This window comes from Pelodiscus sinensis, chromosome 10 (genome assembly GCF_052426305.1).
Source record: "Pelodiscus sinensis isolate ZL-2025 chromosome 10, ASM5242630v1, whole genome shotgun sequence".
NCBI classification, from domain to species: domain Eukaryota; kingdom Metazoa; phylum Chordata; order Testudines; family Trionychidae; genus Pelodiscus; species Pelodiscus sinensis.
This window is the reverse complement of record NC_143061.1, coordinates 6,761,440-6,776,789: the sequence shown is the minus strand read 5'-3', so window position 1 is coordinate 6,776,789 and position 15,350 is coordinate 6,761,440. Positions and strand designations below refer to the sequence as shown.

At 62.9% G+C, this 15,350-nt stretch overlaps 1 protein-coding gene across 1 annotated transcript; it reads right to left on the bottom strand.

Annotated features, from left to right (window-relative positions):
• Positions 1–1,271: 1,271 nt before the first annotated feature.
• CHRND (cholinergic receptor nicotinic delta subunit) lies at positions 1,272–13,935 on the bottom strand. The gene is made up of 12 exons (XM_089780720.1): positions 13,787–13,935; positions 12,636–12,781; positions 11,865–11,909; positions 8,572–8,681; positions 7,947–8,102; positions 7,313–7,428; positions 6,816–7,016; positions 6,223–6,334; positions 5,843–5,957; positions 4,828–5,038; positions 4,185–4,303; positions 1,272–1,594 (listed from the first exon to the last, which is right to left on the bottom strand). Exons 1-12 carry the CDS (start codon positions 13,863–13,865, stop codon positions 1,412–1,414), a joined length of 1,593 nt encoding a protein of 530 aa, XP_089636846.1. The 5' UTR covers positions 13,866–13,935; the 3' UTR covers positions 1,272–1,411.
• Between the last annotated feature and the right edge of the window lie 1,415 nt (positions 13,936–15,350).

Sequence of the window (15,350 nt, the reverse complement as noted above, 5' to 3'; positions counted from 1 at the left end):
TCTTTATGGGAACTCAGGAAGAACTTTTCTGAATGCACCCTCTCCACCCAACCCCTGCTTTTAGAGACCTCTATCCTGTCCCCCCTCCGTCTCCTCTTGTCTAAGCTGAACAGTCCCAGTCTCTGTAGCCTTTCTTCATCTGGGACCTGTTCCCAACCCCTGATCATGTTAGTTGCCCTCCCCTCTCCCAGCCTTTCTCTTCCCCTCTCCCACCTCCTTTTCCCAGTCTCCCCCAGTTTTTTTCAATAAAGACAGAGTCAATGTTGGAAGAAACGTTATCTTTATTTTGTACATCAATAAGAAGGGGGGCTAGGGAAGGGTAAGTGGAAGGAGGTGAGGGAGGAATGGGGTACGAGCCCCCGATGGGGAGGACTGGGCTGGCTCTGCGGGCTTCTGGGGGTGGAAGCTCTCCTGCAGCCCCCCAATTACTCCCTCTCCCCAGATGGCAGCCTGCGGCAAGTGCAGCCGGGCTGATGGCCGAGTGGTGTGATGTGCCCAGTGTGGGCACTCAGGGCACTCCAAGCCAGAACTTCTTTGCAAGCGGGGCACCCCTTAGAACTGTGTGTCCGGGGGGGGGGGTCGGGACCCTTTAAGCGCAGCCCTCGGCTAGCCTGAGACAGCATCTCCATGCTCTAAGTCCTCCTTTTATGCCCTGCCGGCATTGCTTCCGGCCATCCTTAAGCCCTGTTCAGAGTCCACTCAATGTGGACTTACTAGTTCGAACTAGCAAAACGCTAGTTCGAACTAGTTTTTAGTTCTAGATGCGTTAGTTCGAACTAGCTTAGTTCGAATTAACTAATTCGAACTAAGTTAGTTCGAACTAACTTTGTAGTGTAGACATACCCTGAGCGATTAGGCAGGGCGAGGAGGGCTGGAGGATGGATCCGATTGGCTGGGGGGGTCCCCGGGGCAGGGTGAGGAGGGCTGGAGGATGGATCCGGCCGGCTGGGCGCCCTACCGTTTGAAGGGGAGGCTTGGAACAGCCTGACAGTGCAATGCAGGAGCTCACCTGGGCCAGGACCTGCTGGCTGGTCACATGGCACCAGCTTCGCCTTCTTCCCAGCTCACTAAATTGTACGAAGAGCTGCTCCAAATCTACTGGTTTCCCCGGATGCCTCTCCCCAGGGAGCCTGGAGCCTGGTGGTGATACGGGTGCTGTGCCCCGGCCCGGCCAGCGGGAGGGCAGGGGAGATGGGGAAAGAGGGCCCAGCCAGGAGTGCGGGCCAGTGGGTGGGGCGGGGAGGGGAGACTGGGGAGAGGCGGGGCGGGGTCCCTGGCACACACTCCCTGCTGCCGCTGGCTGAGAAGGGAGGTTTATTGGAGCGCCGGGAAGAAGCCCAGGCAGCAGAGGTAAGTGACGTCTCCGAGGGCCGGGCAGCAGTGGGGCAGGGCCGGCGTGGCAGCCCTGCCCCTAGACGTAGTGCTTGTGCTCTATGGTGTAGTCGAAGGGGTCCCCGGCGAAGGGCAGCTCTGGGGGCTCGTTGTAGATTCCCGTCAGGAAGATCCACAGGGTCCCAAGCACCATCACCGGGATGACCAGGAAGAGGCAGAGGCGATCGACCGTCCGGGCGACGCGGTTCCAGTTGTCCTTCTCCTGGGGCGGGGGGGAGACCGACAGCGGGGGCAGAGCATGCGAAGGGGGCAGCGATTGTTAACTGGCTGAATCTAGGGCTGGTGAATGTCACAGCCGGGGGCCCCCTATCCCCATGGCACAGACAGCCTGGACTTCTCCAGGTACTCCTGCTCCCCATGGCACCCCACTCTGCCCCACGCCCTGCTCCCTGTGGTGCCCCACATCCCCATGCCCCAAGGCACCCCACTCCCCCCTGTGCCCCTTTTCCCCGAGGTGCCCTGCTTCCCAAGGTGCCCCACTTTCCCTGTGCCCCGCTCCCCGAGACAACCCATTTCCCCTGCACCCCACTTCCCCATGCCCTGCTCCCCAAGGTGCCCTACTTCCCCTGCACCCCACTTCCCCCAAGCCCCTGCTCCCCGGGGCACTCCACTTCCCCTGCACTCCACTTCCCCATGCCCTGCTCCCCAAGGCACCCCATTTCCCCCCCATGCCCCGCTCCCTGAGGCAACCCACTTCCCCTGCACCCCACTTCCCCATGCCTTGCTCCCCAAGGTACCCCACTTCCCCTGCACCCCACTTCCCCCAAGCCCCTGCTCCTTAAGATGCCCCACTTCCCCCCCATGCCCTCCTCCCCAAGGTGCCCCATTTCCGCTGCACTCCACTTCCCCTGTGCCCTGCTCCCCAAAGCACCCCACTTTCCCTGCACCCCACTGCTCCATGCCCCGCTCCCCAAGACACCCCACTCCCTCCCACTCCCCAAGGCATCCTGCTCTCGCAGGGCTCTGCTCCCCATGCCGCTCTGCTCCCGTGATGTTAGTGGAAGGTGAGCTGAACACACAACTCGCTGTCGCAGCCCCCCCGGGCTCAGAGGAGCTGTTCTGTGAAGCGCTGAGTCATGCATGGACAGTCACTGGACTAACTCCATCTGGGGACACCCCTTCACCCCCCGGGGGCTCCTCCGTTTCTCTGCATTCCGGCTCATCCCCTCGGCAGGATCCCTGCGAGGGACGGAGCCCGGGGGACGACGGCCCAGCCTAGCAGAGGGCGTATTCCAGAGACGTAACCTCATTCCACCTCTGCCGCCAGCCTGCCCCAGGGCCTTGCAGAGGTGCATGCCGTTGGGTTCCTTTAACCATGTTAACTCTCCTGCTTTCCTTTTATTAGCAAACGTTAGATGTGAGAGGCTAAAACAGGGCGGGGGCCCTTCGGGGGGCTGCTGACCCACAGAAAATCAGTCGGGGGCTGCAGAGAAGTGAGAGAAAACCCCCCCAAACCAGCCGCTCACTGACATGGCCCCCGACGGAGAGGGAGAAAACTCTCCCACAATCCTCTAGCACACCAGCACCGGGGGGGCAGGTGAGTAGATTGTGGGTGCTCCAGCCCCGCGAGGGTCAGCGGGGGCTGGAGCACCAGCATGGGCTCCCTGAACCTTGGGGGCCGGATTCAGGCAAGCCAGGGGCTGCAGCTGCCCCGTAGGCCTGAGGTTCCCCACCCCGGTCTAAAGGATCGGCGCAGCGTTCCCTTTGGGGCATAGATTGGCCTGGGACTGGGGCTGGTCCTTTGGGATCGGAAGAACCTGTCTGGGTTTGGTGAGGCTGGTGTTGATACCCTCCCCTCCGGGCAAGGTGCTGTTCCGGAGAATGGGCGCGGCTGAGGGGAGGGCGTGTGTGGTGCTTGCTGGCCGGTGTGCTGCTCCGTGGGCCCGGCTGGGGGGAGGACCCCAGGGGTGATGGTAAGTGGCCCTGTCGCTAAGGAATTTGCCCAGATTGGACCCTCTCAGCGGTGCCCCCAGAATTACACCCATGGCGCCCCACTTCCCCAGCGTGACACTCCCTGTGGCGCCCCAATGCCCGGGTGCATTGCTGTGCTAGGGCACCCCGCCCCGGCACCCTGAGCCCCCCGATCCCCTTGGCACCCACCAGGAGGCCTCAGCCCCGCCTGATGGGAGGGGAACTCATGCTCCTGAGGCTGCCAGCAAGAGGCCAGTGAGTGGGGACCGGGCGTGTTCTGCCCCCCCTCCCCCACAGGCACCTCCATCTTGTTGCATGGGTCAGACTGGGAGGCCGTTGCGGGGGCGGGCCACTGAGGCAGCCCCGTTCCCATTGGGCACCGGGGGCTGTGATGCTGGGCTCTGCCAAAGCCCCCTGGGACGTAGTTGGGGGCCTGTTTACACTAGTGGCCCATGGCCCACGCTGTTGGGCATTCGCTGGTTGCTGTGTGGGCAGTGGGTGCCCCCTACTGGCCTGTGTCTGTAAGCACTGCCCAGCGGGGCGGGGGGGGGGTTACCCCAGGCCCTCATGTCTCCTAGTCCATGGCCCAGCCGGTTCTCACCTGATGAGGAAAGGGGTCTGAACAAAGGAAGGGGGTGGCTTGCAGAAGGGAGTTTTTTTGGCTGGAAAACCATGCAGAGAACAGACTAAGCAGAGTGCTGGGAATTCAGGGACCTAGGCACCCCTGCCCCAACTCCTTATGTCCACATCTCGTCTGTGCTGCGCTGTATCCCTCTGTTCTAGTGCCTGGCGGAGCCTGTTCTTGCTGCAGGGTTGGGGGATACCCGACATGCCGCCCCCCCCCGGTGGTGCGGGGCTGCTACCCGCCCGGGCACACCCACCTCGTTGTAGTCGTTCTTGTCCCGCATGTGCTTGATGATGAAGTTGGCGCCGTCGATGGCTGGCTTCACCTCGCTGTACAGCTGCTCCTGCGTGTCGGCCGCGCCCAGGGGCTTGGGCCCTGCCAGCAGGTGGGAAGGGAAGGCGACGCTGTGAGCCCAGAGTGGAGACGTGGCACCAGTTTGCTGGCTCCTTGGGTGGGGCTCGGGCCCTGATCCGGGACTCGGCTCTGGGGTGGGGCTCCAGGGTCCCATCTCAGGATGCAGCACTCGGAGAGGGGCTGGGATCCTGGTTGGTGTAGGGGCCAAGGCCTTGTCCCAGGGTTGGGAGCGAGGGGTGGGTCCCTGTCTTAGGGCAAAGGGTTTGGGGCTGCTGGGCTCCCACCCAGGGCTTAGTTGAAGGGGCGAGATTGGATCCCACTCTGGAGTGTGGGGCTCAGGGAGGGGGGACCGGGGTGCCAGTCTGGGATGCGTGGTGCCCCCTGCCCACCCCCTTTGGGTGCCAGCTGCCCTGGGCTGCACATCCCGGTGCCGCCGAGGCCTCGCCCTGCTGGGACCTGCCGTTCCCCAGGCACTAAAGGAGCCACCGCGCCCGTTGGGAGAGCCCCGTGGCACCCGCCCCGCCCCCTGGCCGCAGGGCGCTCACGGGAGGGGGTGACGCGGCTGGCCAGCCCGTGCCGCTCCGACTGCTTCTCAAACATGAGCTCGCTGCGGGACTTGACGGCGAAGTACTCCTCCGCCTTGGCCATGTAGCCCACGGAGCTGCTGCGCCGGATCAGCAGGCCGCCGCGGGGGCCCGGCTCGCTCTCCGCCGGCCGGGACATGTGCAGCAGGCGCGGCAGCAGTTCCAGAAACAGCTGGCGACGGGGAGAGGTGCATGTAGGGGCTCCAGACCCGGCTGGACACTCCCCACCCTCCCGCTGCCTGGCCTTCGGGAGCACAGCCACCGCTCTCCCCTTGCTGAGCTGGGAGCCTGGTGGGGTGCTCTTGAGCCAGGCCCTAGAGGGGGTGATGCCTGGAGGGAAGGGGATGGCGCTGGCCAGGCCCAGCTGGAGAGGAGTCTGTGCCCACGGCCAGCCATGGCACGGGAGGTGCATGGGAACGGGCACGCCACTGGGTGGCCGCAGGCCTCAGCGGCTGTGGGCACTGCCAGGCCCTAAGGGGAAGATGCCCCAGGAAAATCCTGGTGAAGTCAACGAGATCCCCATAACCTGACTCTCATCTGGGGCTGCAGCCCACGCTTTGGGGGCTTCTGCACTGGCACGGGCTGCCCAGGTGCCCGCCGTGGGGCCTGGCAGCACCAGCTTTGTTTTTTCCACACCCCTCGCGCCCAGGCCGGCGCCAGTGCCAGCTGCCAGCCACTAGCCCAGCCCCCCAGAAGGGAGCGAGTGCCGCCTGCCAGGCAGGCCAGTGCCGGGGCCGGCTGGCTCAGCACCGCGTGTCGGGAGGAGAAGAGGCCCCGAGCCCCCTGCCTGGCTGCAGGTTCTGGCGCTGCGGCCACAGAGCGTGGTTTGGCTCCAGGGCCCACGGCACGAGCTGAGGGAGCAGCCGATCGCCCCAAGGCGCAGGGGCGTGGAGATGGGCGGAGGGGAGCGGCTGTGTGCCCTCCCGGCCAGGCACAGAGCCCAGCCAGGGGCCCCCATGCCCAGCTCCCCCCTCACCTCTTTGACCCAGCTGGACATGACGTGGGTGCTGGGCGTCCGGAAGTGGATGTTCAGCACGACCACACAGGTCACCACCACCGCGGTCACCAGCAGCATGATGAAGAGCAGGTACCTGCAGGGCAGAGACCGGCTCCTGGGGACTGCAGGGCCCAGGCCCCCTGCCTGAAGGGGGATCTGTAAGGGCCCCATGGACCAGCCACGCAAGGGGTCCCCCCCGTGTGTGGGTCTCCGCTGACAGGGAAACCCTCCAAGACCTTCCCAGAAGGAACCAGCCGCCCCCACCAAGCACGAGACATGGAAGGTTCCCCTCCCGCCTCCCCGGCCAGCAGGCAAGGGCTGGGGCAGCAGGGCACGTGGGGCGACCCACGGAGACTCACTTGCCAATGAGGGGGATGGCAAGGGAGGTGGCGGGCAGGCGCTGGGAGATCAGCAGCAGGAAGACGGACTGGGCCAGCAGGACGGAGATAGCCAGCGTCATCTTCTCCCCACCTGGAGAGCCAGACGGAGCTCAGCCCTCTGCCCCACCCCCCAGCTCTAGGGAAGGGGCCGGAGGAGAGGGAACCTCCCTGGCTCACACGTCCCCAGGGGGCCAGTGCTCATCCCTTCCTGACAGTGCCCGGCATGGGTGGCTCCAGCCGCCCTCCTGGGGATCTTTGGGGAGCTGTGCTAGGGGGCAGGTGAGCCAGCATTGGTGCGGGGGCTGGGCCTGGCTAAACCCTTGCTGTCCGCACACAGTGGAGGGCGCTCCCTGCCTGGCTGGGCACTCGCGGTTCAGGGGGATGCGTATCCACTGGCGGTGGGGTGGGAGGCCTGTCCTCGCGGGGGGTGGGATGGGGGCTGTACTTCCTGGGGACCCTGCACTCACTGGAGGTGGGACTGGGGGCCCCAGACTCTGGGGTTGGGGACCCTGCTCTCCCTGGGATGTGATGCCCCCCCCTTCCTCGGTGCGGGATGGGGACCCCGCCCTCACTCTCGGCCGGCAGGTAGAAGACGAAGATGGCCATGAAGGCGATGAGGATGCAGGGCAGGACGATGTTGATGATGTAGAAGAGCGGCTTGCGCTTGATGATGAGGTAGAAGGTGATGTCCTGGTACTTGCAGCTCTCGGGCGAGACGCTCTTGTCCACGTTCTTGCGGGCCGGCTTGTGGACAATCTCCCACTCGCCGTTCTCTGTGGGCGCGGGGTGGGCAGGGGCAGGTGAGTCGCTGGGGGCCCCGCCAGCCCCACACAGCGCCCTGGGGCTGGCCCTGCCGCGCCCATCCGACCCAATGACCCCAGCAGGGGGATGTCTGTGGGACCCAGCCTATGCTGAGAGCCCTCTCTGCCCCTGCCCCCCCTCACTTCCTCCCATGGGGAGACAGCTTTGGGATAAAGCCACCTTCTCCTGGGCACCTCCAGCCAAGTCCCCAGACACCGCCATGCCACCCGTGGCTCTGCCCTGCGGGGGAGCCGGGGCCCTGCTTTACCCGTGAAGGCCTCCAGGTCGATGGTGATCCATTCCACCAGGTAGTTTTTGTTCTGCGTGTCGTCCGCTTCCTGCTTCAGGTTCATGGTGATCTCCTTGGCGTTGTAGCGCAGGGAGCTGGGCCCGCCGAGAGATGGGTGAGTCGTGGCTCCCGCCGTCCACCAGCCCCCGCGAGCCTCATGCTGCCAGCGGGGACAGAGACTCCCCAGACCCGGATGCCCCATGGAGCTGGCCTGACCCCTCGGCCCTTAAGACACTCTAGTGGCCTCCAGGTGGGGACGTACCGGAAGCAGAGGCCCCTGGCGTGCCACAGAACCCCGGGGCGGGGGGCTGGCTGAGGGCTCAGCTCCAGCTCTGGCCCCAACGCCCAAGTCTGGGCTCGGCCAGCACATCCCGGGCTGCTGTCCCTGGCCTGGGCCTGGCACTCGGTGGCTGCCCCCGTGGTCACCAAGGAAGCTGATCCAAAGCCCCCGGAGAGGCCCGGGAAGCTGTCCAAGGGGTGTGAGCTCCGGCCCAGGATACAGTGCCAGGGTGCCTCTCTCCCCTGACGGCAAAGGGCTCCGGCTCTTTGGGCGTGGAGCCGCGGTGGGCATGGGGGCTGGCAGGCCCAGCGTCAAGGGGGGCGAGCCCCTCACCTGAACTTGAGGCTGCAGTTCTGCCAGTCGAAGGGGAAGAAGTTGACGTTGATGGGGCAGGCGCTGTGGAAGATGGCAGGCGGCAGCCAGTACACGAAGCCGGAGTCGTACACCAGCACGTTGCAGTAGTAGGCGATCTGGAAGAAGCCGTCGTTGCTGCACAGAGACACAAGGGAGGCTGTCGGGGACTGTGGGAGCCTCCAGGCCTCCGTGGCAACTCTGTGTCCATCGGAGCCACAGGGGGGCCCCGGTGCCCAGGACCTGTGTGCGGGAAAGCCCTCGGGCCTCTCACCCATGCACTGTGGGGTGGGATCTGTGAGCTCTGGGCAACCCAGCATGGGCACAGAGTCCCCAGGGCGACTGAGACCGAAGGCACTTGTGTGGGCCAGGAATTCGAGTGCCAGGGCGTGGGAGGGGTCCGAGTGTTGGGCATGCTCTGCCAGATTCCCTGCCCCACTTGGAACCACCCCGGACGTGGGCTGGTCACGGCACCCGTGGGCGGGTGAGAGCCACCTTGTGAGCAGGTGCAGGGCTCTGCCGGCCGGGGGTCTGTGACGACCTCACCCAGGGCCCGCAGGCAGTGCCGTGCGCTGGAGCCTCTGGGAAAAGCCGGACCAGGACTCACTTGTTCTCCAGGACGATCTCAGGAAGCCACACCATGTCCGGGGGCAGGCGGAGGATCTTCAGGTCCCCGAACTCCGACTTGTTCCACTGCAGCCTGTAATCTGTCCAGCCCTGTGGGAAACCAGGAGTCCATGTTGGAGCCTCCACCCACCATCTGGAACCCCTCTCCCACACCCCCACATGCTCCAAATCTCCCTCCCCAGGCCAGCAAGGAACAGAGCCTGGGCCAGCTGGAAAGATGGGCAGGGAGCAGCAGCACTGGCCATGGGCACCAGGGGTGGCATTGCTGTGTGTCCTCAGCCCCTTTGGGTTTGCTTGGAGGCCGGCACACCCTCTGGTGGGATGGGGGCTGGATGCAGCTGCGGGGAATCCTTCTCAGGGGCGATCCAGCCACAAAGGGGCATCGGGGGGGGAGGAAGAACCTGCAGACACGATGGCTCAGGGAGTATCTCAGGGTGGCTGCTCCGTTAGGAGCCCAGACACTGCCCTGCCCACTGTGCTGGAAGTGAAGGGTAGCCAGCAGTGGGGGTTGGCCCGAGGGGAGGCCAGGCTCCGGGGGGCAGGACTGGGGCAGAGGAATGAGTGGCGGTGATGTTATTGGATTTGGACGTGAACACGCAGAACACTGTGCGGTATCTACTGCAAGCGGATGCATTGCTGGTTCAGTTTACACTGTGGAGGTGCAGGTGTGAGTTGTGCATGTGACGTGATGAGTGTTGGCGCTGGGCTGATATCCAAGTATTTGCTTTCTGGGAGACATCACCCGGCCTCACCCGCCTATGGCCAGTCAAGGGTGGGGGAGAGGGGGGCAGTCAAATGAACTAGAGCACTCGTCTGACAATGGGCCATAAGTGGTGCCAATCCACAGCTAAGGAATTTCGCTTTGAACATGCAGAGCAGCCTGTGAGCTGGGGCTGCTAAGGCCCAAGGCCTGCGTGGACAGCTGACCTGCTCATGTGACAAACTCATAGACTCATAGACTTTAAGGTCAGAAGGGACCATTATGATCATCTAGTCTGACCCCCTGCACAGTGCAGGCCACAGAATCTCACCCACCCCTCCTAGAATAATCCTCTCACCTATATCTCAGATATTGAAGCCTTCAAATACTTTGAAGACCCCAAGATGCAGAGCATCCTCTAGCTGTGATCTGTACCCCATGCTACAGAGGAAGGCGAAAAACCTCCAGGGCCTCTGCCAATCTACCCTGGAGGAAAATTCCTTCCCAACCCCAAATACTTTCCCACAAGGAGAACAATGGGATTCCCGCCATGTGGGCAAGGGTATAAAAAGGGCCCTCGAGGTTCCTCCATTGGTCTTCACTCAGCTCAACACTTCAGGCGCGTCTTTGCTAGAAACTGAGCCCGGAAGGACTGGTGACTCATCCAACACTGGGGCTACGGCTACATTGGCAAGATTTTGCGCAAATACACTTTAATGCAAGAGTTTTTGCGTTAGAGTATTTGTGCAAGAGAGCGTCTACACTGGCATGTGCCTTTGTGCAAGAGCATCCGTGCCAGTGTAGATGCTCACTTGCGCAAAAAAGCTCCGATGGGCATTTTAAACAACGGGCTTTCTTGGCAAGAAATCGATGTTGCCTGTCTACACTGGCCTCTTGCACAAGAACAGTTGCACAAGAGGGCTTATCCCTGAGCGGGAGCGTCAGAGTATTTGCGCAAGAAGCCCTGATTTTATACATTAGAACGTCAGTGTTCTTGCGCTAGTACTCGCGGCCAGTGTAGATAGGTGGCAAGATTTTGCGCAAAAGCTATTGCTTTTGCACAAAATCTTGCCAATGTAGACACAGCCAGTGTATATTCCAGAGGTTGAGAAGACAGAAGTTTATTCCATCTCTGCTACAAGCCTCTGCCAGGAACTTTGTAATTGGTGCATGTAATTTTGTTTCCTTTACCAATTTTACTCTAAACTTCTTTCTTTCTTTCTTTCTTTCTTTCTTTCTTTCTTTCTTTCTTTCTTTCTTTCTTTCTTTCTTTCTTTCTTTCTTTCTTTCTTTCTTTCTTTCTTTCTTTTTCTTTTAATAAACCTGATTCCTAAGGATTGGCCCAGCGTTCTCTTTTGGTAAGATCTAAGGTATAAACTGACCTGGGACTGTGGCTGGTCCTTTGGGATCAGTACAACCTGTTTGGTTTTGGTGAGATTGGTTTTCATAATCTCTCCTCCGTGTAAGGTGCAGTGCTGGTTCTGGCACAGCAAAAGTTGGCGTGTCTGAGGGGATGGCTTGTGTGACTTCTTGCTGGCTGGTGTGGTGAGCCAAAGCGCTCTGTGGCTGCGTCTAGACTGGCATGATTTTCCGGAAATGCTTTTAACGGAAAAGTTTTCCGTTAAAAGCATTTTCGGAAAAGAGCGTCTAGATTGGCAGGACGCTTTTCCGCAAAAGCACTTTTTGTGGAAAAGCGTCCCTGGCCAATCTAGACACGCTTTTCCGCAAAAAAGCCCCGATCGTCATTTTCACGATTGGGGCTTTTTTGCGGAAAACAAATCTGAGCTGTCTACACTGGCCCTTTTGCGCAAAAGCTTTGTACAAAAGGACTTTTTCCTGAACGGGAGCAGCATAGTATTTCCGCAAGAAGCACTGATTTCAGACAGTAGGAAGTCAGTGTTCTTGTGGAAATTCAAGCGGCCAGTGTAGACAGCTGGCAAGTTTTTCCGGAAAAGCGGCTGATTTTCCAGAAAAACTGGCCAGTCTAGACACAGCCTGTGTGACTGGCTTGGTGCCTTATAGAGAAGGACCCCCCCAGTCTTGGGTGTAAGTAGCCCTGTCTCTAAGGAATTTGCCCCGATTTAACCCTCTCAGCAGTGCCCCCAGAACCTGTTGTATTACAGCTGCCCAAGCCCAGAGATGGGCAGAAGCTGCTCTGGGTGGTTTGCTTTTGTCTGTAGCCTGAGCTCTCTCAAGGGGCTGCACCGGCCCTAGGGCTGCTCCTCAGTGAAGGAAAACTCTGCTTCAGCGAGAAGGTCTTTTCTGCTGGCCTGGGGCGAGGGCTTTGGAATGGGCTAGCTTGAGGCTGGACCAGTCGCAGCAGGGGTGGAACTTACTAATGTGGCATGGCTGGAGGGCCGAGTCACCTCCATGGCTGGGACCGACCGGCATTCCTAACGGGGAAACTGAGGCAGAGCACCGCTCCACCGGGTCTTTGCGCAACACAAAGAATCAGCGTGTGGCCCCCTCTGAGCACCAGCTGGTCAGCTTGTGGCAATGGGGGCCCATCCAGGTTTATCCCTCCCCACAGGGGCAGGCCCCAGGGGCTCAAAACCCGCCGGGGGCCCACTTACGTGATCAATCCACACGTTGGTGGTGAGGGTCTCGTCGGCCTCTTTCTGGAAGGACACCAAGCAGACATGAGACACAGCATGGGAAAGGCGTGTTCGTGGCCCGTGGTGTGCGGAGCAATCCCAAAGAGCACTGAGCTCTGAACCCAAGGGCCGTGGCAAATCTCGGGTTTTAAGGGGAGGCCAGGCTGAGCTCATGGAGGGCAGGGAAGCCGGGTGAGTTTCAGCCTGTGACACAGTGGGGGGGGGGGGGGCCTGTCTGCTTGTAACTCAGTGCCCCCACCTGGCTGCGCTGTGATGCGATTCCCACTGACTCACCCACATGTGCATTGGCCCAGACACATAGTCCCAGCCTGGGCACTTAACCAGGCTCTTCCCAGAGGGAGAGACAAAGGGAGGAAGGTGGAGACGGCCACCTGGCTGGGGGGAGGGCCTGAGAGCTGGTCGGTCTTAGCTGGGGGGAGCATGAAGAAAGGAGTCTGAGACCAGTGGGGGGGGGGGGACTCAGGGGCCTGTGAACCCCTTTCTGCAAGAGGACTAAGGCTGCCCGGCTCCTATGTCAATATCGAGCCTGCGCTGGGCTGTATCTCGGAGAAGCAACAAACGCTTCTATTCTACTGGCTGGCGGAGCCACATCTGGCTGCGGAGGAGGGTGCAGACACACAGCCCGCGGGCACACGGCTGGGTCCTCCCCCAGCGCAGCCGTCCAGGAGCAATCGGCCCCTCCCAGCCAACGCGGGGAAGGCCCCCGTGGCTCCCTGGGGACGAGCTCACCAGCGAGACGAGGTTGGAGAGCGTCAGGCCCAGGTCCACGCTGACGCTCTCGTCCTTGGACATGACGGGCCGCAGCTCCTTGTTGTAGCCCTTCTCCACGAAGAGGTAGTTCATGAGCCGTTCCTCCTGGTTCACGGCCAGGCCGCCTGCGGGACACGGGCGCGAGGACCGGTGTCTCCGGGGCAGGGGACTCGCTGAGTCCGAGCCGGCGGGAAGGAGCAGGGGACCACGCAGCCGCAAGGGGGATGGAGGGCCTGGCTCTTGCCCCATGCTAAGACCCCCCCCCACCTGGGCCCCCCAACGAGCCCCCAGACGCCCTTCCCCCCACCCAGAGCCCTCTCGCCTGGGGAGAAGCCCAACTCCAGCTGGGCCAGGCTGCGGCAGAGAGGCCTGCGGGCAGAGGGCATGGCTCAGCAGGGGTGAGAGGGGCAGTGCCGGGAGCCCACACCCAGGCTCTGCATGGCCGCAGCCCGCCTGCAAGGAGCCAACGCCGAGATTCGCTGCTGCTCCCGCTGCTCCAGCGCAAGGTCGCTGTGCCCCCCATCCCAGCGCCCCCGGCCACGGGACGGGCTGGGAACCTGGATGGGATCTTGCCCGGGTTGTGCTGATCCGTACACATGGGCACGTCCCCCCCATGCACACACACACCCTCGTGCACAGACACACACCCACGTGTGCGCACACGCTCATGCACCCGTGCACATGCACACATGCTCCTCCACATACAGCCTTTGCCCTGAGGCCGGTTTCACATCGGGGGGGGGGGGGTTTGGAGAGCCCCAGTCGCTGGGGATGGGCAGGGGGTCGCTCAAGCGCACCCTGCTCCGGAGCAGGGGGGAGCCGTTCCCGTCTGGCTGCCCGTGGGCAGGGGGAAGGTGGGCTTCATGGGGCAGAAGCAGTGCTACCCAGAGGCCTGCTGCAGGGGAGGGGCGCTGGCAGTGCAGCATGGACAGGCAGCAGGGTCCCCAGCCAGGCGCTCGCTCTCCAGCAGGTGCTGGAGACCTGGGCAAAGGCAGAGAGCTGGGGCGAGGGGGGTGGAGCGCCGGTCACCCTGCGGCTGGCGCCTGCAGCATCAGCTCCCGCATAGGAATCCGAGGGGGGAGCAGAAGGAGCTGGAGAGGGGGGCTCTAGTGGCAGCTCCATGTCCTTACCTGACAGGGCGACGGCCCAGAGCACAGTGAGCCGCAGGGCCAGGGTCCCCATGCTCCAGGGGTGCTGGTGCCCGGCCATGGCCCAACTCCCCGCCAGCCCCTCGGCAGCTCCTGAGCTTGTGGCGAGGGCCGGAAGCCTGAGCTGGGAATGTGGATGGACAGTGGCAGGTGGGGGAAGAAGGGGGGCAGAAAATAGCAACAGCTCAATCCCTTCCCCCGCCCCCCATGCCGGGGTGGGGACTCGGTTTGCTTGCGGTAGCTGGCTGGGGGCTGCCGTTAGCCCTGTGGCCTGCCCCCCACGTGGTGGCATGGGTCAGCTGCCCCACAACCCAGGCAGACCTGGGGGGGGGGGCGCCTGGGCCTGCTGGCGTTGCCCCGAGAGGCAGAGCCCCAGGGACGTGGCAGCTCCTGGAGCAGGCTCTGGCCCCTGGTGTGACACTGAGGAGGCAGGGGAGCCCTCCTCGCCCCCACCCAGGTCTGCCTGGGTTGTGGGGCAGCTGATCCATGCCACCATGTGGGGGGCAGGCCACGGGGCTAACGGCAGCCCCCAGCCAGAGTAGGGGCTCTGACCAGTTCCATGGGAGTGGCCCCTTCAGTGGCTGGACTCAAGGGACCCCCAGTTCCACAGGGGCAGGACTGAGGCCCTTTGGGGGCCTGGCTCTGTGGCTCCCTGCCCAGCTAGACCCTGCAGGGAGCTGGGCCTGTGCCCACGGGGGCACCGTGCTCCCAGGGCGTGTCTGCGGCAACACCAGCAGCCTTGGGAAAACGCGATAGCCACGTACCAATCCCCGGGCACCCAGCCGCTGCGCGCCCGCAGCCTGGCACAGAGCGGCCAGGGCTAAGCCAGGGCTTTGCGCCATGTGCCGTCTTTGCATCCGTCTTTCCTTCCTCTGGCTCTGACCTTTCGGTGTCCGTAGCGGGGCCGCCCAGGCTAGTGCAGCTGCCAGCCGCCAGCCACCTTTCCCTGCCCTTCTCCAGCTCGGGGCCTTTCTGCTGCTTCCCCCCAGGGCCAGCACCTGCCCTGGCTGGTCCCAGGATGAGAGAGGCCAGGTGGGGAGGGAACAGACTTCACTGGGCCAGCGACCTCCACGGCTCTGTCTCCAGGTGGGACCCGCCCGGCCAGCGCACGGTCCCTTGCCTGACGGGATCCTCCGGTCGCAAGTGCAGCCTTAACCCCGTTTAACCCCGGTCTCCATGTGACTCAGCCATCCCACTCCCTCCCATCCCACACAGTGCCCAGCAATGCAGAGAGCGGGGAAACCGAGGCACACGTGGGCCTCATACAAATATTATCACCATGTCCATGTTCCTCAGTGGGGGTGAGCGAGGCCGAGAGGTGCAGGGTGGCACCATGGGGGGAGGCTCCTGTGCGGGTGAGGAGGGCGGGGGTGGACAGGGGAGAGGCGGCTGGTGCGTGGAGGATGTGGGAGACAAGAGAGTCCCCCAACGCCGGCTCCTGCCCCGGCACTCTGGGGCTGTGAGGGGGTGGGTGTGGCATCGCCTGGCTCCTTCCCCGGCAAAGACATCTGTCCTGCAGGGCCAAACAGCCTGCCCTCCTGTGTCT

Excerpts from the sequence above, each read along its gene's own strand:
- CHRND (XM_089780720.1), bottom strand. The coding sequence starts at position 13,865 with ATGGCCGGGCACCAGCACCCCTGGAGCATGGGGACCCTGGCCCTGCGG. Across the intron at positions 8,682-11,864 it reads CCAACGTGTGGATTGATCAC|GGCTGGACAGATTACAGGCT; the intron begins GTAAGTGGGCCC and ends GGTTTCCCACAG. Across the intron at positions 1,595-4,184 it reads ACAAGAACGACTACAACGAG|GAGAAGGACAACTGGAACCG; the intron begins GTGGGTGTGCCC and ends CCCCCGCCCCAG.